At 46.3% G+C, this 22,951-nt stretch overlaps 1 protein-coding gene across 2 annotated transcripts in view; it reads left to right on the plus strand.

The window, feature by feature from the left end:
• Positions 1-21,581, plus strand: part of ROR2 (receptor tyrosine kinase like orphan receptor 2) — a 238,249-nt gene extending 216,668 nt beyond the window's left edge. The window contains exons 5-9 of one of the 2 annotated variants that reach the window (XR_005721955.1): positions 8,942-9,069; positions 12,828-13,142; positions 14,291-14,502; positions 17,552-17,754; positions 19,128-19,213. Coding sequence is in view for 1 of the 2 variants with exons in the window: in XM_040245952.1 (XP_040101886.1) it covers positions 8,942-9,069; positions 12,828-13,142; positions 14,291-14,536; positions 17,552-17,754; positions 19,128-20,573 (2,338 nt within the window). In the remaining variant the exon portion in view is untranslated. Of the gene's footprint in view, positions 1-8,941; positions 9,070-12,827; positions 13,143-14,290; positions 14,537-17,551; positions 17,755-19,127 lie in introns of both variants that reach the window. The other variant, XM_040245952.1, reaches the window with a different exon arrangement.
• The last annotated feature ends 1,370 nt before the right edge of the window (positions 21,582-22,951 follow it).

Raw genomic sequence — 22,951 nt, forward strand, 5'->3', positions numbered from 1 at the left:
TTTCTTTTGATGAGCAGGAAATTTTAATTTTGGTAAGTCTAATTTATCATTTTTTCATTTAAGTGTCATGTCTAAGAAATCTTTGCTTTTGCCTAAATACGATAAAGATACTTTCCTGTGTATCCTTCTACTAGCTTTTAATTTTAGCTTTTATGTTTAAGTCTGTGATCCATCTCCAAAGCAATTTTTGTGTATGGTGTGAGTTAATGGATTTCAGTTTGTTTTTTTCCATACAAAAATCCAGTTGTTCTGACATCATTTTTGAAAAGACTATCCTGTCTTCTTCAAATACCTTAGTATATTTATTGAAAATCACTTGACTACATATGAAGATACATTTGGAATTCTCTGTTATGGTCTATTGATCTATCCTTATATTCTAACACTATATTGTCTTGATAAATATAAGTCTTAAAATTAATATGTGAAATCTTCCATTATTCCTACTCTCTTTCATGATTGTTTTTTCGGCTGCCCTAGTAAATTCACATTTCCATTTAAATTCTAGATTTAGTTTGTCAATTTCTACCGAAGTGCCTACTAGGATGTTTTTAACTTTTGATTTTGAAATAACTGCAGACTGATGAAAACATTACAAGAATAGTAATAAGTAATCCCATATGTCTTTACCCAGGTTGACCAATTTTTGTCATTTTGCTGTAGGCTTATCATACCCTCTGTAGCTGCCACTATTGTTTTTTGAAACATCTGAGAGTAGGTTGCATTCATTATACCGCTTTGCCCTTTAACAATTCAGTGGATACTCCCTAAAACCAACAATGTTTCCTTACAGAACAACAGCTTCATCTTAAGGGTGTCTGGATTACCATTCATCCTCCAATATCTTTCATTGTCCCAGTAATGCTCTTTAGATCCCCTACTCCTGGATACAGGCTCCTCACCATGTTCCCTTAGTCCTGTTTACTTTGCAATAGTTCCTAGACCTTTCATGGCACTAAGATTTTTGCTAAGTGAAGAGCTCTTATTGTGTAGAATATCTCTAAATTTCAGTTTGACTGATGTTTACTCACAATTACATTCTATTTATAAGAATGTAATTAAGTGATGTTTTCTTCTCAGGGTATCATATCTAAAGGTATATTACATCAGTTTTCCCCTTATTGGTGATGTTAATTTTTCTTGCTTGGTTAAGATACATTTTCTCATTATATAGTTAGTTTTTATTTTGTAATAAAAGAAAATGTGTGAGGAAAGCCTGCTAGCATTTTCATGGAGTGATATTGCACTTTGTGAGACTTGATTTCTGTAAACTACTGAGTGTTCCAGTCTATGAACATGGTATGTATTTCTATTTATTTAGATTTTCTTTCCTTTCTCTCTGCAATATTTTGAAGTTTTATGTGTGGAAGTTTTGTACATATTTTGTTAGGTTTATTTCTAAGTATTTAAACATTTTAAGTGCATAATTCAGAGGCATTAAGCACATAGGCATTGTTATACAACCATCATCACATCCCTCTTGAACATTTTCATCTTTCCAAATTAAAACTCTGTATCCATTCAACAATAACCACCCCCATTTCCACCCTCCCCAGACCTTTACACTCACCATTCTGTTTTCTTTCTATAGTTTGACTACTCCTCCATATATTTTTAATGTTATTGTAAATGATGTTTTAAAAAATTTCATTTGCTAATTGTTGCTCAAATGTAAAAATATAATTGATTATATTGACCTTATCATGTGACTTTATGAAATCCGTATTAATTTTTATAGTTTTTAAGTATATTCATTAGAATTTTCTATGTATGTTGTTGTGTCATCTATGACTGAAGACAGTTTTATTTCTTCATTTCTAATCTGTCAGCTATTTATCTATCTATCTACCATCTCTCTTCTATCTATCTCCTTTTTGTAATGATTAGGACTTTCAAGGTGATGTTGGGTAGAAAATATAAGAGCAGGTATCTTTGTCTTATATCTATGGGGAAAATATTCCTTATTTCACCATTAAGTAAGAAATTCATTACGGCTTTCTCATAGATGCCTTTTTATTAGAATGACAAAGTTATTTTCTTTGTTGAAAGTTTTGAAAATGAATGAATATTGGTTTTGTCAACTGCCTTTTTTATATTAGGGCTTGTCTGGTGGCTCATATGGAAAAGAGTCTGCCTGCAATGCGAGAGACCGGGGTTTGATCCCTGAGTTCGATCCTTGTGTTGGGAAGATCCCCTGGAGAAGGAAATGGCAACCCACTCCAGTATTCTTGCTTGGAAAATCCCATGGATGGAGGAGCCTGGCGGGCTACAGTCCATGGGGTCACAAAGAGTCGGACAGGACTGAGCGACTAAGACTTTTTATATTAACTGAAATTAATACATGGTTTCTCTCTTTGAGTCTGTGTTTCCAGTAATTGTTTTTTAAATGTTTTTTAAATGAAGTAACTTTGTGCTCCTGGGTTAACCCATTTTGGCTCACTACCCATTTCTATATTGTCTTTTTATGTCACTCAGTCTAGTTTGCTAGTGTTTAGAGGATCCTGTTGCCCTTTTGATCAGGAGGTCTACTGGCCTATAATGTCCTTAGAACATACTTGTCAGCTGTTTGTATCTAGGTACGTTTGCCTTGTGAGATGAACTAGAAAGTACATCTTACTCTTTATCTTCTGAAAGAGTTTATTTAAAATTCCTGAAGTTTCTTCTTTAAATACTAGATAGAATTCACCAGTTTCTTTTATTTTGGCCTGGAGTTTTAATCATGGGAACGTTTCTGATTACAACTCCAAGTTCTCCAAGAGATTTGGGGCTAATCTGAGTTTTTATTCCTATTTGTACTTATTTTGGTATATTGTCATTTATCATTTTTTTCTAAGTTGTTGGGTATGTTCATTTATTTGTTCATAAATTTCTTATTATCATTAACATCTTCAAAGTCTTTGGTGAGTCCCCTTGTGCATTCTTGGTGTTGGTAATGTGTGCTTTCTTTTAATCAGTTTTTTCTCAGTGTTAGCCTTTTCACTTTTCACTTTCATGCATTGGAGAAGGAAATGGCAACCCACTCCAGTGTTCTTGCCTGGAGAATTCCAGGGACGGGGGAGCCTGGTGGGCTACTGTCTATGGGGTCACACAGAATCGAACATGACTGAAGTGACTTAGCAGCAGCAGCAGCAGCAATTTTGTTAATTTTTGAAGAATCAACTTTTGGCTTTATTGATTTTTTTATTGTTTGTTTTCTATTTTATTGATTTCCTCTCTCACCGTTAGTATTTGCTTCTAATTACTTCAACTTGACATTCTTTTCCCAACTTCTTAAGGTGTAAAATCTTATCTAATTTAAGCATTCAAAGCTATAAAGTTCTCTCTTAATTATTCTTTTAGCTACATTCCACAATTTGGGGTATCCTGTTTTCATTTCTCATATTTTATGTTTTCTCATTCCACTTAAAATACTATTTAATTTTTCTTACATTTTCTTTTTTGAGCACAAAGGTTATTTAGAAGTGTGCTACTTAATTTCCAAACAGTTGGAGAAGTTCTAAATGTATTTTTGTTATTGGTTTCTAACTTAATTCTGTGTAATCAGAAATTTATGGTTTCACTTTTTAAAATTTATTGTGAGTTATTTTATGAAAAGCATATGGCCTGTCTGGGTGAACTGCCATGTACGCTGACACATACATGCTGTCTTATTGGGTATATTGTTCTACAGCTATCCAAGGGTCAAGGGTGTGGTTAGTGTTTCTGTTGTTTCTTCACTAAATTGTGTCTAGTTCAGTTAATTGCTGAGAGACAGGTATTAAAATTTCCAACTATAATTATGGATTTTTCTGTTTTGTCCTCTAGTTCTGTTAATTCTTGTTCATATATTCTGAAACTCTGATAATTAGATTCATTCATGTTATGTCTCTTGGTTAATAGGCCCTTTTATTTGAAAGATATTTTTGCCGAGTATAGAGTTCCAGATTCACATCTCATTTTTCTCTGCTAGTGCACTGAAGCCGCCATTCTCCCATCTTCTGTTCTGCATTGTTTCTGATGAGCAATCAGCCATTATTTTTTATTTCCTCCCTTTTCTGTTTATCCTAAGTTTTTAGCAAGTTGACTGTGATATCAGCAGGCATGGTTTCTTTTGTATTTATTCTGCTCACTTTTCACTTACATTCGTTAATTGGTATTACTGTATTTTAATCAAATTTGGAGAAATTTTGGCTATCATTTCTTCAAACCTTTCCCCCCAACTCTGAGTATCTCCCTTTTCCTCCTGGAATTTGACTGTATGTGTTAGATCTCCTGTACTTCCTTATAACTTACTAAAGCTCTATTTAATTTTTTGTAGATCTTTAGGTCTCTCTTTGTTTGAGTTTGGAAATTTTCCATTGACCTGTCAAGTAGACCAATTTTTTTTCTAATTTTATCTAATCTGTTGTTAGTATCATATCATAAATGTTTTATTGGAGATTATATGTTTTAGTTCTTCTAGTTGATTCTTTTACAGTTTCTGTCTCTCCTGAGATTACCAATATCTTCATTATACTTTCTTTTGTACATTGTTTCCCATACTTATGGTTCCTTAAAGTCCTGGTCTTTCTAAGTCTAACATCTGGGTTTGTTTCTCTTGACCATAGGTTATATTTTCTTGTCTCTTCACATGCGTTCACAGGTGATTTTTTTTGTACCCCAGACATTGTGGTTTATACTCTAGATTTTGTCATCTCCTTCTGAAAAGTGTTATGTTACATCAGCTCACTAGATTACTAGCAGCTCATCTGAAGCTTACTGAGTTTAGGATCCATTTTTGTTAAGGATGCTGCTTCCTCTGGAAGCAGGAAGCAGGAAGCCTATTTATCACAGACAAACAGACCTTCCCATAACAGTAACAATTATGAAATTATTTTACCAGTTTCAACAAAAACATTGGGGGAAAAATTTACCTTCCTACATAATTTGTAACTATCTTTGAGTTTTGGTATTGATTACTTTTCAACCTCAAAGGAGCCTGCTTTCCTTTAAAGATTAGTCATTGTTTATAACAAGGAATTTTTCTAAGCTTTTCTTCAAAGCAGTTTTTGTTTCTAGCAGGTACCATTACAGGGATGGTGCTGATGTGGCCCACTATCTCCTAACCCCTTTGTGAGGAAACATTTTTCTATCACAGTATAATGATTCCTTTTTCTTTTTCTTCCCAATCTCCAACGTTCTTCTCGTAGCTTTTTTTTTTTTTTAACCTAAGATTGTAGTTATTTCTGTCTCTCTCCTCCTCTACTATGAACTTGTTGCTATAAAGGTTTCCACTTTATCTGTGCTATTAGTGCCTGGTGGCATCAGGAATGAAGGAGATTTCCAAAACTGAGTTTCTGTCACGTTGATGTTCTGAGATTTCATGAGCATGCTTGTTTCACTGGTATGGTTTAAGGGATTTTGTAGAAGACAGCTTCTGTGTCAGCATTTTTCTTTGGTCTCTGAATGACTGGTTGTACAGACTTTCTGCAGCACTGTCACTCTTCAGAGGACCCAAACAATGCCAGGTGAAGATAAGACGTAACTGTTTGAGACTGACAAGTAATTCTCACTTGTTCTCTCAAAATTCAGAAGCCTGGAGGATGTCATTGTCCAGACGTTTCTGTTTGTGTTTCTGGACACTTCTCTAAAATTCAGATTAGAAGCCCATGGAAATAAGTGGGCTATGGACACAGTGTGATGCCCTTAAGCCCCTTCTCAGGGTGTCTTGCCTGTATCCTTGTTGCTTCCCCAATCCTGTGGGCACGTGAAGCCAAAGAGAAGCCCACAGTGATAGACCAGGCTTTCTAGTCCCTGACTCTTGAGGCAGAGAAAGGAAGTGACTCGTCCTTGTGGGGTCGCCCAAGGGACCAACTGGATCAAATCTCGTATCCTCTGTGGAGCTGACGATAGTAAGAAAATGCATATCTTATGCTTCTCCTGGCATCGCAGGCAAGCACCCTAAACCCATTCTGCAAACGGTGATGTGGAACTCTAACACCAGGGCAAAGTTGACTTGTACTCGTGTTTCTGTATTTGGCAAGTGTAGGCATTCGTTTTAGTTTAATCAGCAGTTAACACCAGCTCACAAAGAGAGAGAGAGAGGTGGGTTGGGTGTGTTTTGTTAGCACATGTGCTTGCCTATTTAAACGATGTTTAAGGAATTCTTGACCCAAAGAAATAATGGCCCGTGAGCTTGAGAGAAAGGGCACCCGGCTCACGCTGACACCAGAATTGCCTGTTTCAGATTATTTATGGCTCCAGGTTCTTTTCTTTGAAAAAGAGATTTTCTTCAGGGGCCAGGAAGACAGCAAACAAGGGAGAGAGCCAGAGGCGGCTGAAGAGACTGTGTCCTGCCAGACCACTGTCTCCACTGTCACAAGCGTCCCGATTTCCATTTGTGAGAAAGCTAAGATAGGCATTCTTAAGTCCATTTGGTTAATTTGGACACAACCCAGAGTTCACTGGGGGATGGTTTAAATCAATGTAGGGTGGATGACAGGTGGTGGGCTTATGGCAGGTTGCAGATTTGCTGGAAAGCAAGCAGATTGCAGGCCTGAGGCACTTGCTGAAGCTTGTTGTGGGAGCACAATACCCCATTTGCCCCACAGTGGATGGCAGCCCTGATATATGTGCTTTAGCCCACTTTTACTGTCTCCTTGGAGCATCCTCAGGGCCACTTTAAAAAGCATCTATCTGCTTAGAATGACTGACCTCATCAGCCGAAGGCAGGACTAACAGGTTTTACTGAAAATAATTTAGCACAGACTCCAAAGGGGCGTGTGTAGGTTATTCCCTCCAGGCTGGGAAGGTTGGACTAGGGGGCAAGAGGGAGGGCTGTGCTTGTGAGAGTCTCCTTCTCTGCCCCCCCATATTTGTACACATGGTCTGTGCTGTGGAGCAATGATGAGGTCACTCCTCTGTCATGTAATGAGCACTTCTGACTGTACAAACTCTTTGAGGTCCTGCCTGACTCTTTGGCATCCTCTCCATTGCCTTTCTCCATTTGAAAGAATTCTCTCCTATCGCTTAATGGTAGAACACAGTTTCCAAATGATCATCATCTTCATAGAAGCCTTGCTTGCAAACAATGGAAGTTAACAGAGGTGCCATGTTTCCAATGTAGTTTAAGACCAAGATGGAACACATCGACTGTTAATATTCTGTGTGTATTTGAACATAGGCATGAACATGTACACACCTATGTGTATGCTTCGTGTTTTTCAATCCATCTTTCATACTCAACTAGTTCCATTCCCACCCCCAACCCCCCGACTCTGCCTTAGAGATGCTGAATTTTTTTTTTAATTAATAGGCTCTATGCTGCTGCTGCTGCTTGATCGCTTCAGTTGTGTCCGACTCTGTGTGACCCCAGAGACGGCAGCCCACCAGGCTCCCCCGACCCTGGGATTCTCCAGGCAGGAGTACTGGAGTGGGATGCCATTGCCTTCTCCGATAAGCTCTATAGTTTAGGTCAATTTTAAGTTTACAGAAAAATTGAACAGAAAGTATAGAGGAAGCTCAGGTACTCGTTCCCCCATCTCCACATACAGTTTTCGCTATTGTATGTGTGTTTGTATGGTGCATTTGTTACAGTTTAGAAGCCAGTTCAGTTCACTTCAGTTGCTCAGTCATGTCTGGCTCTTTGCGACCCCATGGACTGCAGCATGCCAAAGCCTCCCTGTCCATCACCACCTCCCGGAGTTTACTCAAACTCACGTCCATTGAGACAGTGATGCCATCCACCCATCTCATCCTCTGTCGTCCCCTTCTCCCCCCACCTTCAATCTTTCCCCACATCAGGGTCTTTTCAAATGAATCAGTTCTTCGCATCGGGTGGCCAAAGTATTGGAGTTTCAGCTTCAACATCAGTCCATCCAGTGAATATTCAGGACTGATTTCCTTTAGGATGGACTGGTTGGATCTCCTTGCAGTCCAAGGGACTCTCAAGAGTCTTCTCCAACACCACAACAATAAGCCAGTCAGTATTGATACATTATTATTAGCTGAAGTCAGGAGGATCCCCTGGAGGAGGGCATGGCAACCCACTCCAGTATTCTTGCCTGGAGAATCCCATGGACAGAGGAGCCTGGCCAGGCTATAGTCCATGGGGTCACAAAGAGTCGGACATGGCTGAAGTGGCTGAGCAATAGCAGCATGATTTACGATAAGGCTCGTTCACTCTTGGTGTTGCATATTCTCTGGTTTGCACGAATGTATAATAACATGTATCCACCATTAAAGTATCATACAGAGTAGATCCACTGCCCTAAAAATCTCCTGTTTTCCTATTCACCAACCCCCAGCACCAACCCTTTGGCATTCATCTATGTTCTTACTGCCCCATAATTTTGCTTCTTCTAGAATGTCATAGAATTGGGATCACACAGTATGCATGCAGCCATTTCAGATTGATTTCATTCACTTAGTAAGCATTTAAGTTGCTTCCACGTGTTTTTTTTTCCCCATATCTTTTCTTGATCGCTCTTTTCTTTTCAGTGCTGAGTAATATTCTATTGCCTGGATGTGCCACGGTTTTTTTGTTCACTACGGACATTTTGGTTGCTTCCAAGTTTGGGCAATTATGGATTAAGCTGCTATAAATGTCTCTGTGTGTGTGTTTCTGTGGGCTTCCCAGATGGTGCAGTGGTAAAGAATCCACCTGCCAATGCAGGAGACACAAGAGATATGGGTTCACTCCTTGGGTTGGAAAGCTCCCCTGAAGTAGGAAAGGCAGCCCATTCCAATAGTCTTGGAAATCCCATGGACAGAGGAGCCTGGCAGGCTACAGTCCATGGAGTTGCAAAGAGTCAGACATGACTGAGCTCGCACACATAGGTTTTTGTGTGGACAGAAGTTTCCAGTTTATTCAGGTAGATGCCAAGGGACAAGATGGCTAGCTCACCAGATGCTGGATTTAAAAAGAGAAAAAAAATCATTGGGGGTAATTTCAGTGTGCTCACAGATCGTGTGTTTTTCCCAGAGACGACTACCATGAGGATGGATTCTGCCAGCCTTACCGGGGAATTGCCTGTGCACGTTTCATTGGGAACCGGACCATTTACGTGGACTCTCTCCAGATGCAGGGGGAGATTGAAAACCGAATCACAGGTAGGAGTGCAGTCTTTTGTTCTGAGACATTGAGCATGCATGCAGGTACCTGTCACCCCGCTGGTGTGTTTTCAATCCCATTTGTGTATTCTGTCCCTTACAACCATGGCCAGTGAATCCTTGTGTCATGTCTGCTGCAAGAGAAAATCAGAGGCCTTTATCAGAAGTGGTTGAAGTTTATCCTAAAATATTCCTATTTGTATATGCAAATTAGCAAGCGCAGTCTGCTTGGAGTGTAACCAACACACTGACTGCAGTCGGTTGAACAGCTCCCAAGCTCTGCGTTGTCTTGTTTCCCTCCACTACCGACATGGCCAGGCCCGCACCTGTGATGTTCAGTCTTGGGTTCTGCCTTTCCTAGCTCTTGTGACTTCACAGAGTTACAAGGAACCTGGCTTGGGTACAAAGTACCTGGGCCGGATTTCAGCTACTGGGGACAGAGGTTCCAGGCCAACAGCTGTACCCTAGGGACACTGCAGTGAACTCAGACCCCCATCAGCCCTTGGTTTCTGGGCAGTCAGGTTTTCGGTTACCTGCTCCACTGTATGAGAAGTGGTTCAGATCCTTTAGGCATGAATGTGCTCGTTTTCTGTCATTTTAGAAGTTGATGTTAAGAACTTCCTGGGGGAAACCCCTTGAGAAGTGAGAAAATGAATTAAACCAAGGCCCTGAAAACCCTCCGCCTCCTGTCTCTGCTCTCCTCACAAACCCCCACATTTTCTCCTTAGACTCTTTAAGGAACAAGGAGAATCGGATGAAGATGGCAGGTGTCCCAGTTGAACTAGGTTCTCTGCACAGTGATTCTTGACCCAGGCTGATCCCTGATGTGGGCTCCCTGGAGATTCTGGAGGGATTTGCAGAGGGGCTGGCAAAGCACTCCCCTGTAAGAGTTCAAAGAGGACCCCAGGTAGAAACTCACGCAGGTGTCACTGAATGTTCTTCTAAGTCCAGTTTGACCCTGGCTTTGTCTTTCACCCTCAGTCTGGAGGGTCTAAGGTCTAAGGTCTAAGGTCTAACCTGCCTGGCCCATGGCTACAGAGACCCCTGAGGACACAGTCAGGTGTCCAGTGAGAAATGGAAGGGCAGTAATGGGACTCCGAGATCCTGGAAGGCCAGCAATGGGACTCTGAGATCCTGGAAGGTGCTGTAATGGTCCAGTGGGCACATGTTTTGAACTTGTTTGTAGCTCTCACTGGAAAAGCTCCCTATGCCATTTAAAGCATAACTTCTTGAACTTTCTGATCACAACCCATAGTATAAAGTATACTTTACATCGTGACTTAGTATACATATATATCTGCTTCATAGAACTGAAATGGGTTACAGGAAACAGCATTCACTTTAAGGAAGGCAGTGCAAGCTAATTTTCCCCTTCAGTTTTATTTCATTAGAGAGAAAACTTGTTTCCAGCCTTAATATAAACCATGCACTCTGACATCCTCTGTTCCATTCTAATCATCGTTTAAAATACTGGCCACAGACTCCAGAATTAATTGTGTGTCCCACTAATTGGCAAACACTGATTCAAGGCACAGTGCTGTCTCTCAGTTGTTTCTTCAGGAAGTTTATAGGATAACAACTCAGATATCTAAGCAGACTCATGTTATAGCATTTTTTAAAGATAAAAGTTTAGAATGAGGGTTCTCTAGATTTGTGTATTTTTGAAAATGTAAGTGTGAAGTTGCTCTAGACTGACTGACTGATGGTTTAGAAACTGTGTTGGTTGTGGAGACAGTCTGTTTGAAGAGAATGCTTGTCAGAACGAGTTCCAGGGACACTGGAAGCTTCCCAGGAATGAGCCCCAGAACCATCAAAGTGATGTAAACGAAAACAAGGACATGAGTTGTTGGATCTCTGTGATGCCTAGAACCATCTTTCAGAAATAAGTCCTCACGTGGTAGGTTCTGGGATGGGAGAGAGGGGCAATCCTGTAAGGGGCGGCCTTCACATCCTCTTAGTTGATATCCCCAAAGCGATGCGACCTCTGGCTTTCTTAGGCCTTTTGCTGCTGGGGGGTAGAGGCCAAAACTGGTGACAGGTCTTCCGGTAGACAGTTGTCAGCTCACATGATGAGACTGAACTGGATTCACACCCAGTTCACCAGCCAACCCTAAGAGACCCTGCACCTCAACCTCTTCCTTTTCTGTTCTGCAATTTTCATATTGGCCAGAAGGGCCCGAAGGCTAAGGATGACATGGCGAACACACTGCAGAGTTCCCAGCACCCAGTGCTGTGTGCAGCGCATGGAGACAGCCTATTACCAGAGCCCCGGGGACCAAAGGGGCTGCTTACCTCCTGCACTATTTTATAGGCTCCACGTGGGTTTCCATTTCCCAAAGTGTGGCCTCAACAAATCACTTGACAGATAGAGACCCAGGCACAGAAAGGACTGAGTGACTGCCAGTCCTGTGGTAAATGACAAGGCTGGCCAGAACCAGGCTCCCATGCCAGCTCACTTAACCCAGTGCCAGCCATGGGTACCTTGCTGGGTCTTTGGAGGGAAATGGGTGCCAGCAGTGCCACCTGCTGGCCACACTAGGCATGGCACTACAGGTGATAGGTGGAGCTGAAGTGTCCCGAGGACTAAATTCCACTCTTTCTAGGTGCTCTCTCCTCCTCTCAGCAGGGAGGGTAGGCACAGGGACCTCTCTTTCTCTAGCTGGCCAGGATCAGATCCTTATAGTCAGGTCCTCCACAGGTCAAAGTGGGGTGGGCATAGATGGGGCAGCTGATGCTTTCCTTTGAACGCTGACTGCCACAACCTGGAGGAGAGGGCCCTGGAGTGCACACCTTCCCTCCTGCCACTGGCAACTCTGCTCCCATCCACCTGCCCGGACTTGGTCTCTGCAGCTCCCACCCCTTTCCTTTGTCCACGCAGGTGTCAGTTCTTCCCATCAAGCCCCATCCTGTGATGTCTCGCCCCTAAAAGCAAGCCAGCCGACCCGGGCTCCAGACGCCCCTGTGATGGCTTGCTTCTCTGCTCTCCTTCACAAAGCCCTGCCCCTCTCCCCACTTTGAACCTCCTCTAGTTGTTTCTGGGCTCTCCCCAGACTCCACCGGAAGGAATCCGGACCGTCCACTCCCATTGTCATGGACTCCTTGGGCCGCAGGTCACAGGGCTGATCTTTCTGGCTCACTGTGTTCATACCCTGGGTCGTCCACTCCCTGGCCAGGCCTCCCTTCTGCACACAGGCTCCAAGATGTCAGAAAGACCAAAGCTCCAGCCTTGTGCCTCTTCTCCAACCTCTCCTTCTAGAAGCCACTCAGCCGCGGCTTCACCTACCACCAACTGGCAGAGCCGGTTCATAACAGGACCTCAGGAAGTGCTTCTGGGTCTGGTACCAGAGTCTTTCTGCCTTGGAAGTGGTATCTAGGTGGATGAGATCTGGGGCCTGGTTTTCCTCCTTTCTTGTTTCATTTTTGATGTTCGTTAGGGAAGCCCTAGGACCAGGGCCTTTCTGTGTCACATGCAAATCTGGGCGGCCCATGTGCTCCCTAGGGTGCTGTTCTCCCGAGAGCCGCTCTGGGCCAGCAGAAGACAAGCCAGCGGGCTGGGGGTGGGCACAGACGAGAGATGGAGGCCAGGGTGCCCGGCAGGGTCGAGGGCCTGGACAGGAGGTGGGACCAGGGGCCTCGGGCAGAGCACTGCTCCTGGGCCGAAGATGGGACCAGGGGCGCTGGGCAGGGGTGGCCGTGCAGGGTGTTTGCCCCAAAGCAGGGCCCACCCCACCCTAACTCTGGCCTCGCCTCCTCTGCAGCCGCCTTCACCATGATCGGCACCTCCACGCACCTATCGGACCAGTGCTCGCAGTTCGCCATCCCGTCCTTCTGCCACTTCGTGTTCCCGCTGTGCGACGCGCGCTCCCGGGCGCCCAAGCCGCGCGAACTGTGCCGGGACGAGTGCGAGGTGCTGGAGAGCGACCTGTGCCGCCAGGAGTACACGATCGCGCGCTCCAACCCGCTCATCCTCATGCGGCTGCAGCTGCCCAAGTGCGAGGCGCTGCCCATGCCCGAGAGCCCCGACGCCGCCAACTGCATGCGCATCGGCATCCCAGCCGAGAGGCTGGGCCGCTGTGAGTCCCCACGCGTCCTCCCCCAGGACCTGGGTCCTGCCTCTCAGAACCTGGGGACCCCATTCCAGCCGTCCAGGAAAGTCTCACAGACCCGCCCCATTCCGGTAGGGCAGCCCCGGGGTGCGGACTCCCTGTCATCTAGTTCCGGGCGCATAGCCTTCCTGACGCTGCCTGTCTGTGGATCCCCAATAAGTCACTCTACCCCCAGTGAGCCGCACACTTGGCTTCTCCAAGACGGGAGGACTCTGGGCCTACCGCCAAGAAAGGAGCTTAGGGGAAGACAGAGCCCCCTTCCAAGCCTTCCCTGTGGTGCACAAGCATCTCTCAGCAGCTGACTGAGGATGGTGGTGCTCCTTGAGGGGAGCCGACCCAGAAAAGAGGTCGACTTCCTCCCAGGCTTGGGAAATATTCACTTCCTTGGTGAGGCCAGAGTTCCCTAGAGCAGCAGGGCTCCTCACCAGGGTAGCCAGAGCCTGGTCTCCAGACCCACTGCACCATCCAAAGCCTGGCAACTCAGCTGACATCATGAACTTCTGGCAAGTTGCTTAAATATCAGTTTCCTCATATTACACCATGATAATAACTACTAACCTCCGGAGCTGGAATGCAGATTAAGTGAGTTAGTATTTAGAAAGTTCTTAACACAGTGCCTGCACACAAGCACAGTGTAACTGGTACTCAACAAACACGCACCCCAGGTGTGGCTCAAAGAGGCCCCTGGGGGTGGAGTGAGCCTGGGGCTCTGCTCACAGCAGGCTGAGCCCTGCCCTCACTGAGTTTGGGGGCCAGGTCTGGAAGTTTCTAATCCCTCCTGTATAGTTCGGTTTTGTTTCTAATGCAAGTGAACGTGAGGTTAGGGCTGACATCGTCATTATAGAGTGGGGGCGTCTGCTGTTTCAGGGTCGTAAGCTTCTGACCAGGTTCTTCCCCACATGTGTCCCTGGTGCACCCATCCATTTAATTTGTGGGCTTGGGGACTTCTTTTCTTGGAAGTTACCTCCAATCCCTTGGTATTTTGGAAATTCTAATTTGGCGAGGTGGTTTGGTTATTCCTTTTTGGAACAGTTGAAGACAGGTGCTCCCTGGACCCACAGAGGAGGGCTGCTTCCTCTTAATTTTCGGGCCTCCTGACAAACCTTCTCTCGCAGACCATCAGTGCTACAATGGCTCAGGCACGGATTACAGAGGGACGGCGAGCACCACCAAGTCGGGGCACCAGTGCCAGCCGTGGGCCCTGCAGCACCCCCACAGCCACCACCTGACAAGCACTGACTTCCCGGAGCTCGGAGGGGGGCATGCCTACTGCCGGAACCCTGGAGGGCAGATGGAAGGCCCCTGGTGCTTCACGCAGAATAAAAACGTACGCATGGAACTGTGTGACGTACCCTCTTGTAGTATGTATTCTCTCTTTTTTTTAAAATGTTGACTGGGGGGTGTACTTTGTGATGACAGTGTACCAGGAGGCTGGTAGCTCTGGGATCCCCCACCCACCGTGTTTCACCACCATGATTATTTGGTTTATGTAAAGTCGTGGCTGGTTATAAAAGTAATACCTGGTCATTACAGGCCTATTTAAATTATAGAAGGAAAAAAAAAAACTAAAGAAGAATGTGCAAATCACCTCTAATCTCATCACTCAGCAGAGACTGTTGTATACATTTGGGGGCCCTTCTGCCAGCCCTCTTTCCATGTGTGGTCCTGGGATATTCAATTTGCATCTTGTTTCTCAGTGAACATTGTCAAGCATTTCCCACTATTAGTGAAACTGCTTCCCATTACAATTACAACCAGCTTCTCAGACCAGCGTCTGTGGTTGGGGCGCAGGCCTCCTGTTCCTCCTCCCTCACCTCCCACTCTGCTCAACTGTTACACGTAGACTTAGCAGAGAAAGGAGAAAATAGAACTTCAATCTCTTAATTGTTTTCCCTAAAGTTTCTCTCTTAAATTATAACTAGAAGAAAAGTGTGTAGTTCATGGTTGCAAATTTTACAGACATCGTTATCTCTGGACTTTCCAGGTGGTTCAGTGGTAAAGAATCCGCCTGCCAACTCAGGAGCCACAGGGGATGTGGGTTCAGTTTCTGGTTTGGGAAGATCCCCTGGAGAAGGAAATGGCAACCCACTCCAGTATCCTTGCCTGGAGAATCCCATGGACAGAGGAGCCTGGCGGGCCACAGTCTCAAAGAGTTGGACATGACTGAAGTGACTTAGCACACTTGCAAGGTGTTTTTACAATGAGCAGTTATTATTTTTGTAATTAAAATTTAATCAAGAGATAAATACGTAGGTTCTTTCCTCTGGCAATGCCACAGGAATTTTACTTTGCAGAAATACTTGCACTTAAAAGGGCAGAAATGCAAGGATATTTATTGCGGAGTCACTTCTGATAGCTAAATTAACAGGCAGTTGTTTACCAACAAGGGATTAGACGGAAGTTCATCTGTGCTGTGGGACAGTGTGCAGTTCTTGATGAATGGCTGGCACTGTGTGTTCCTCAACAAACATAATCTGATATATTGTGTTGTTGTTGTTTAGTTGCTAATTTGTGTTCAACTCTTTTGTGACCCCAGGACTGTAGCCCACCATGTTCCTCTGTCCATGATATTTCCCAGGCAAAAATACTGGAATGGGCTGCCATTTCCTCCTCCAGGGTATCTTCCCAACCCAGGGAACAAACTTGCATCTCCTGCATTGGCAGGCAGATTCTTTACCACTGAGCCCCCAGGAAGCCCTTATAGTCTAGTATATTATTCTGCCACAAAACCAGGAGCAGGAAAATATGGATGATATGATTCTATTTTAAATGAGTTCTTTTTAAATTCTATTCTTAAAAACTGTATGAGCTGCTTCTTCCATGTCAAATTAGTTGAATATTGGTTATTTCATGTTCAACTTAAATATATACATCAAAAAAATAAGTGAATACCAACCTGTTAACAATGGTATAAAGTGAACAGTGTGCATGCCCAGTTGTGTCTGACATGACCCAATGGACCATAGTGCCAGGCTCTGCTACCCATGGAATTTTCCAGTCAAGAATATTAGAGTGGATTGCCATTTCCAAATTACCTATGAAGAATATTCAATTTTCTCTAATACTATAATTATTAATAACCATTATTCTGTTCATGATTTTTAAAAGATATGATAAAATAAATGGATATACGAAACTATGGACAGTGCCCACATCTCATCTTGGCTTGAGAATCATGAAATTTCCCTCCTAGCCCTTAATCAGGAAAAATGACCCAGAATCTCCACTCCCCCTGAGGCTTTGAGAACATCTGCCTCCAGAGTGGGACCAGGAGGGTTTTGTGTGTGGTTGTATTTGATTTTTATCTTCTTTTGGAGACTAGGGAACAAGACTGGGTTTGGGACAATGCTGGTGATAGTGGTAATTTTTAGAACTGAATTAGCTCTTTAAGGGACCACATGGACCAGAAATCACTTGTTTGCTTTCTGATGGAAAGCTCATTACCACTGGTTATAGGGAAGCCCAAGTTCCCGTGTAATTATTCACAAGGTTAAGATGAAAACTGCTGGGGGCAGTCGGGGGCGGGACTTTGGAAAACATGCTTTCCACATCACAGAGAAGAAGCCTTAACTCTCCCTCAGAGGGCAGCACCGAGGCGCTTCAACCTTGCTGCCCAACGCCCTCTGTGCTTTCCTGTGAATCCTGTAGGGGTAGACAGTGCGTTCCTCCTCACTATAGAGGGAAAAAAAGAGAGAGGGAAGAAAAAAAAGAGAGAAAGAGAAAAAGAAAGAAAGAAAGAAAAACATCCTGAAGCCTCAGTGTTTATACATCTTAACCATTGTTTTTCAAGAATTTGTGTGCCCCTGCTGCATATTGTTGGGTTAAACCCGTTGGCTGCCAGTGCTCTCTTAAATCATGTGCTTTTTTAATGATCGCCTTTTAAGAAAATACGTTCATTGTACAAACATGAGGAAAACCCTAAAATGTTGGATGAAGTCAAGGATCATTTCTAATCCCAATATCCAGTTCCTTTCACTGAGGATCAGCATGAAACTTGTGTTTCATCAAGTTTAGTGAACTCATCAAGTTTAGTCAACACGAAAAGGTCAGAGCACTATGTCCAACAGGATTCAGGTTAGGAAGCAACATGTTGGTGGTGATTGCTACTGTAAGACCTTTAGAGTCTGTTGTTTGTGCTCTATATTCTGAATTGCTCCCCTGGCAGGGAGTTCTAGGTCATGCCTCACATGGTGTGCATTTTGGGGTACATAATGTTTTTTGAGGTTTCGGTTGTAATTTTGTCCCTTCATGCAGCTTACGTAACTACCTACTAGTGCTTAAATATTTTAGTTGGAGGTGGGAGTGGGCTGGTGGAGAACTCCGAGTTGAAAAGGGGGGTATTTTCAGAAAAACCATGGATGCCTTGCTGTTCACAGGTCCCCAAGACAGCAGCAGGATGGGAATTCTGTACATCTTGGTTCCAAGCATCGCCATTCCCCTTGTCATCGCGTGCCTTTTCTTCTTGGTCTGCATGTGCCGGAATAAACAGAAGGCTTCTGCCTCTACACCACAGCGGCGGCAGCTGATGGCCTCGCCTAGCCAGGATGTGGAAATGCCTCTTATCAACCAGCACAAGCAGGTCTCTGTGCCAGTATTTATTTAAAGAGGCTGCTCCCCCAGGCTTAACCTTTACCTGGAGATTGGTTACCCCAGTACTCACTTTCTTAATTTGCTTGATTCACAACACATGATTCTTTTAAACTGGCTTTCTTTTTGCCCTTTCTTCTCTAAAATATACTAGGACATTTGCTTCCTTAGGGGATATATGGCAGGTGAGTTTGGAATTCACTGTTTTGCCTCGACAGAAACCTGCTCTATTATCACGGGCTGGGAATGAGCTTTCCTCATTCAGCAGTGCTTCAGCTGTCCCCTCAGGAGGACACACAAAAGAGGGGCTCAGATTGCCCCCACAACTCGAGGGTCGAATATGGCATTTTTAAGGAATGAGGGCCTGTTTTCTGGTCAGTTTGGGGTTGGGCTGACTTTGTTTTGTTTTTCAGGGAAGGACAGAGCAACAGTCTTATAGAGGTGGTAGTAGGGGCAGGTCACCCCTAACCTGAGTTCCTAGGATGGTGAGAACGAACTGAAATGTGTAGCACAGGAGAAGGTCTCCCCAAGCTCACCCAGCCTCAGTGAAGGGGCATTTACATTACTTGCAGGTTTTGGGGGAAAATCATTTCAATCTGGGCTTTGAAGTGGAGGAGGCTGAACTTGGTTCTGTAGCCAGGCATCACTGAATTTTTGCAAGGGGTGGCAGGGTGGAAGGGGGTTTAGCAGGTGAGGACACAGATTCCCCTGGGTTCAGATAGCCTCTGAGGACAGGGCTGGGCACACAGAAGGGGCAGGAAGTTGTAGAGGCTGAGAGATGCAAGACTCGAATCAATTTCACCAGTGTGGTGCCTCTCTCACGTGGTATCTAATGAAAAGTCTAGTCAAGAGGAAGCAGCAAGACAGGCCCTTTGAGGTTCATCTGGAGAGCAGCTGGCCTGGACTCTAAAAATGACTCAGATCGTGGGAAGCACACCTCAGGGTTCAAGAGAAATAGACATTAGGGCCTTGCTGACGAGCAGAAGCGGCTGGGCCTGTTGGTGGGCACATAGCAGGGAGCAGCAGCAGAGGCCCTCAGTGGGGGACACGGCTGGGAGGGTGGTGTCCTGGGACAGCTGGAGCTCAGTGTGCACACACCCACCCTCACCCACACACTTTGCAATGCTTTCTTGGGGTGGCGGCATTGTTTGCAGCCTGGTTGGGACCATTTGAAGGTTTCAGGCAGTCCCATGGCATTGAAGCACATTTAAGAGCAGAGAGCAGTGTGTGGTGCAGACTAAAACTGAGCCTGGTGGGGCTAGGGAGTGGCTTTAGGAGCCCCCACCCAACCCCTTCTCCAGCTGTCTGGCTCTGCCTTCTGGTGTCTTGGCAGAAATGTTTCACTGGGGTTTTTCTTCTTGGCAGGCCAAACTCAAGGAGATCAGCTTGTCCACTGTGAGGTTCATGGAGGAGCTTGGGGAGGGCCGGTTCGGGAAGGTCTACAAAGGCCATCTGTTTGGCCCGGCGCCGGGTGAGCAGACCCAGGCCGTGGCCATCAAGACGCTGAAGGACAAAGCGGAGGGTCCGCTCCGGGAGGAGTTCCGGCATGAGGCCCTGCTCCGGGCACGGCTGCAGCACCCCAACATCGTCTGCCTGCTGGGTGTGGTGACCAAGGACCAACCCCTGAGCATGATCTTCAGCTATTGCCCACACGGTGACCTGCACGAGTTCCTGGTCATGCGCTCGCCGCATTCAGACGTGGGCAGCACGGACGACGACCGCACGGTGAAGTCCGCCCTGGAGCCCCCAGACTTCGTGCATGTGGTGGCGCAGATCGCCGCAGGCATGGAGTACCTGTCCAGCCACCACGTGGTCCACAAAGACCTGGCTACCCGCAACGTCCTGGTGTATGACAAGCTGACCGTGAAGATCTCGGACTTGGGGCTCTTCCGCGAAGTGTACTCGGCAGACTACTACAAGCTGACGGGCAGCGCACTGCTCCCCATCCGCTGGATGTCCCCCGAGGCCATCATGTACGGCAAGTTTTCAGTGGACTCGGACATCTGGTCCTATGGCGTGGTCCTGTGGGAGGTGTTCAGCTACGGCCTGCAGCCGTACTGCGGCCACTCCAACCAGGACGTGGTGGAGATGGTCCGGAGCCGGCAGGTGCTGCCCTGCCCGGACGACTGCCCTGCCTGGGTGTACGCGCTGATGATCGAGTGCTGGCACGAGTTCCCTAGCCGCCGGCCCCGCTTCAAGGACATCCACAGTCGCCTGCGCGCCTGGGGCAACCTGTCCACCTACAACAGTTCAGCCCAGACCTCGGGCGCCAGCAACGCCACGCAAACCAGCTCGCTGAGCACCAGCCCGGTCAGCAACGTCAGCAACGCGCGCTACGGGGGACCCAAGCAGAAGGCCCAGCCCTTCCCGCAGCCCCAGTTTATCCCCATGAAAGGCCAGATCAGACCCATGGTGCCCCCTCCCCAGCTCTACATCCCGGTCAATGGGTACCAGCCGGTGCCAGCCTATGGGGCATACCTGCCCAACTTTTACCCGGTCCAGATCCCAATGCAGATGGCCCCGCAGCAGGTGCCCGCCCAGATGGTCCCCAAGCCTGGCTCCCATCACAGCGGCAGCGGCTCCACCAGCACGGGGTATGTCACCACCGCGCCTTCCAATACCTCGGTGGCAGACAGGGCAGCCCTGCTCTCGGAGGGCACTGAGGATGCGCAGAATGTCCCGGAAGACGTGGCCCAGAGCCCCGTGCAGGAAGCGGAGGAGGAGGAGGATGGCTCCGTCCCTGAGACCGAGCTGCTGGGAGACAACGACACTCTGCAGATGGGCGAGGCCGAGGTCCAGCTGGAAGCCTGAGGGCCATGGGGCCATCGGGCACTGAGTGGATGGACACGAGCCTCGGGTGGAGGGCAGCCTCCCTGTGCCAAGTCCTCCTCTGCAGTCCTCTTGTGCACAGAGCCGTGCTGTGCCCACTTGTTTGGTTGGAGGAGGGTCTTTTGGCCAATGGCTCCTGACCAGGTTAGGGTAGTAACCCAGCAGGACACGTGGTGACTCCCAGGGCCACCTACATTTCCCCGGAGGTCGACATCAGTGAGCAGTGTTTGTGCTTTGAAGGAAATTAGGTAACATCTTCTCTCCGTATTGCCTATGGATTGAGTATGTCCAAACATTGGGGAAAAGCGGCCTGTGACAAGTTGGGACCTTGGGATTTGTGATGCCCAGTGGCTGGGCTGCAGGCTGAGGATGGAGGAGGCTGCTTTTCTCTCTGCTGCCCCTCACCTGCCAGTAACAGTCTCCCCTCACCCACCAAAGATGAATGGGAACAAGAAGTGGCCACCTGTCAGGGTCTGATGAGGAAGGGGCTCCTGGCATGGGAGTTCTGTATTGAAACGTTATGTGCCTTAAAAGAAGCCCACATGATTTTGTATTCTTGTGAAATAATTTTTTAATTATCCTGCATGTGTATTTTGCCCAGTTTACTGGAATTCAAGGGAAAATGTTTTGGGGCCTTGGAATGTTACAAAGGAGGCAACATTGTACAGAGCACATTATTGTTATTATTATTTTTTTTTAGAATCCTGTACAGACCTTAAATGTAATTTATATGGTTTTTGTATGCCGTTTTCATTGAAGTATTTTGAGCTTAAAATAATGACTTCGTAATTTAACTGTTTACGTTACCCACGTTGGGATACCACCTGATTGTATTCTGGTTTGCTTGTGTTTGTATATGTAAGCGAGGTCCGTTCATTTCAGAGCTCCTGTGACAGAAGGCCCACAAGTACATTGCATCTGACACACGGGATAGAGTTCACTTGTAACTCCCACACCTGGTGTACCCAATAAAACGAAAGAGAAGGTTCAGTCGGCTCTGCAGGTCATGAGGATGTGAGGCAGTGGGGGTTGCTGGATGATGGAGACGCCGAATGGTAATGATTTGGGCCGTGGTTGGGGCTTGTCCAGGAGCAACAACTTCATTTGAACGTGAATATATTATACATTGGCAGATAAATGATGGGAATAGGTTACATTGCTTTTCTTGGTAAAGTCTGTAGCAGGGAGTAACTGCAGATGAGGTGAAGATGGTTTTGGGTTTTAAACCTTTCTCTTCCTGAGGTCCCAAAGCCCCTGCCATTTTTAGACCTGGAGTCTGGCGCTTCCCAAGGCCTGGAGCAGGGCTGGAGGGAGAGACAGTGAAAGAGACTAGGCCTCCTTCACCACCTGCCCGAAGCTGCCTGCATTCCGTCGTTGGTCAGCAGTGCAGCCAGCCGAGTTCCGGTATACCTGGACCAGGGTACACCTGTGGGGTCAGTGGCTCCAGTCAGGGGAGGGGTTGGATGAGGCCTGGAGATGCTTCTGCTGGCCAGCTAATGGCCCCTGCTGCCCCTCTCCCCTTTACCCTGGCACGGCCTGGGTGGTTTTCCATGTTTAATGGAGTGGGTCCACAACCCTGGGTTAAGCAAGGCTCAGATAGGAATTCACTTCACATCCGATAAAGTGGCCCTTTATCATACATCAGGACATCTGATGGAGCTTGTTACAAAACAAGCACTGGCCTACTTGCTCCCAGGCAAGTCTGGGTGGGACCAAGAAAGTGCATTTCTAACAAGGGCCCAAAGGATCCTGAGGCTGAAAGCCCCTTAAGTACAGCACCTTGGGTCTCCCTGGCTCTCTGGCACCTCAGGCCATCGTGTACACCCCTTGCTCCTCTCTGTTAGCATGATGCTGCTGAGGAATATAGCCATGCACACAAACAAATAACATGTCTGAGTGTACATCCTGTGACTGTCTGGGAGCCCCCTGGAGCCACTCTCCTGGCCAGTGTGGTCTGGATTGCATATTAAAAGAACTCAAGGCTACAGGGGGCTACTTCTCATTTCCACTGATCTGAAAGAGGAACTTCAGTTTGTCTCTAATTTGGTACACCTGATGGTTTAACTGTTCCGTTGAGACCTAAGAGTGAAAAATGGGAAATAGCCCTTTGGCTGCCCTGTCCGCAGACCTAGCCAGGGAGGCAAGCGGCTGCTTCAGTTTCCCGTCACTCAGCACCCAGACGTAAAGGCAGTGCTCGGGGCCGTGGCCGGGACCACAGAGCGAGCAGCCAAGATTCTGCAGAAAGACACTTGGAGGATTTTTTGGCAGATTCGGGGAGGTTTTGATCTGGGGGATTTTTGGCTCGAAATAAAATTTGTTTGTTACTGCATCTTTAGGAAGGTTACTGAGCTTTTACAGTT

This window comes from Oryx dammah, unplaced genomic scaffold (assembly GCF_014754425.2).
Source record: "Oryx dammah isolate SB20612 unplaced genomic scaffold, SCBI_Odam_1.1 HiC_scaffold_1, whole genome shotgun sequence".
NCBI classification, from domain to species: Eukaryota; Metazoa; Chordata; class Mammalia; order Artiodactyla; family Bovidae; genus Oryx; species Oryx dammah.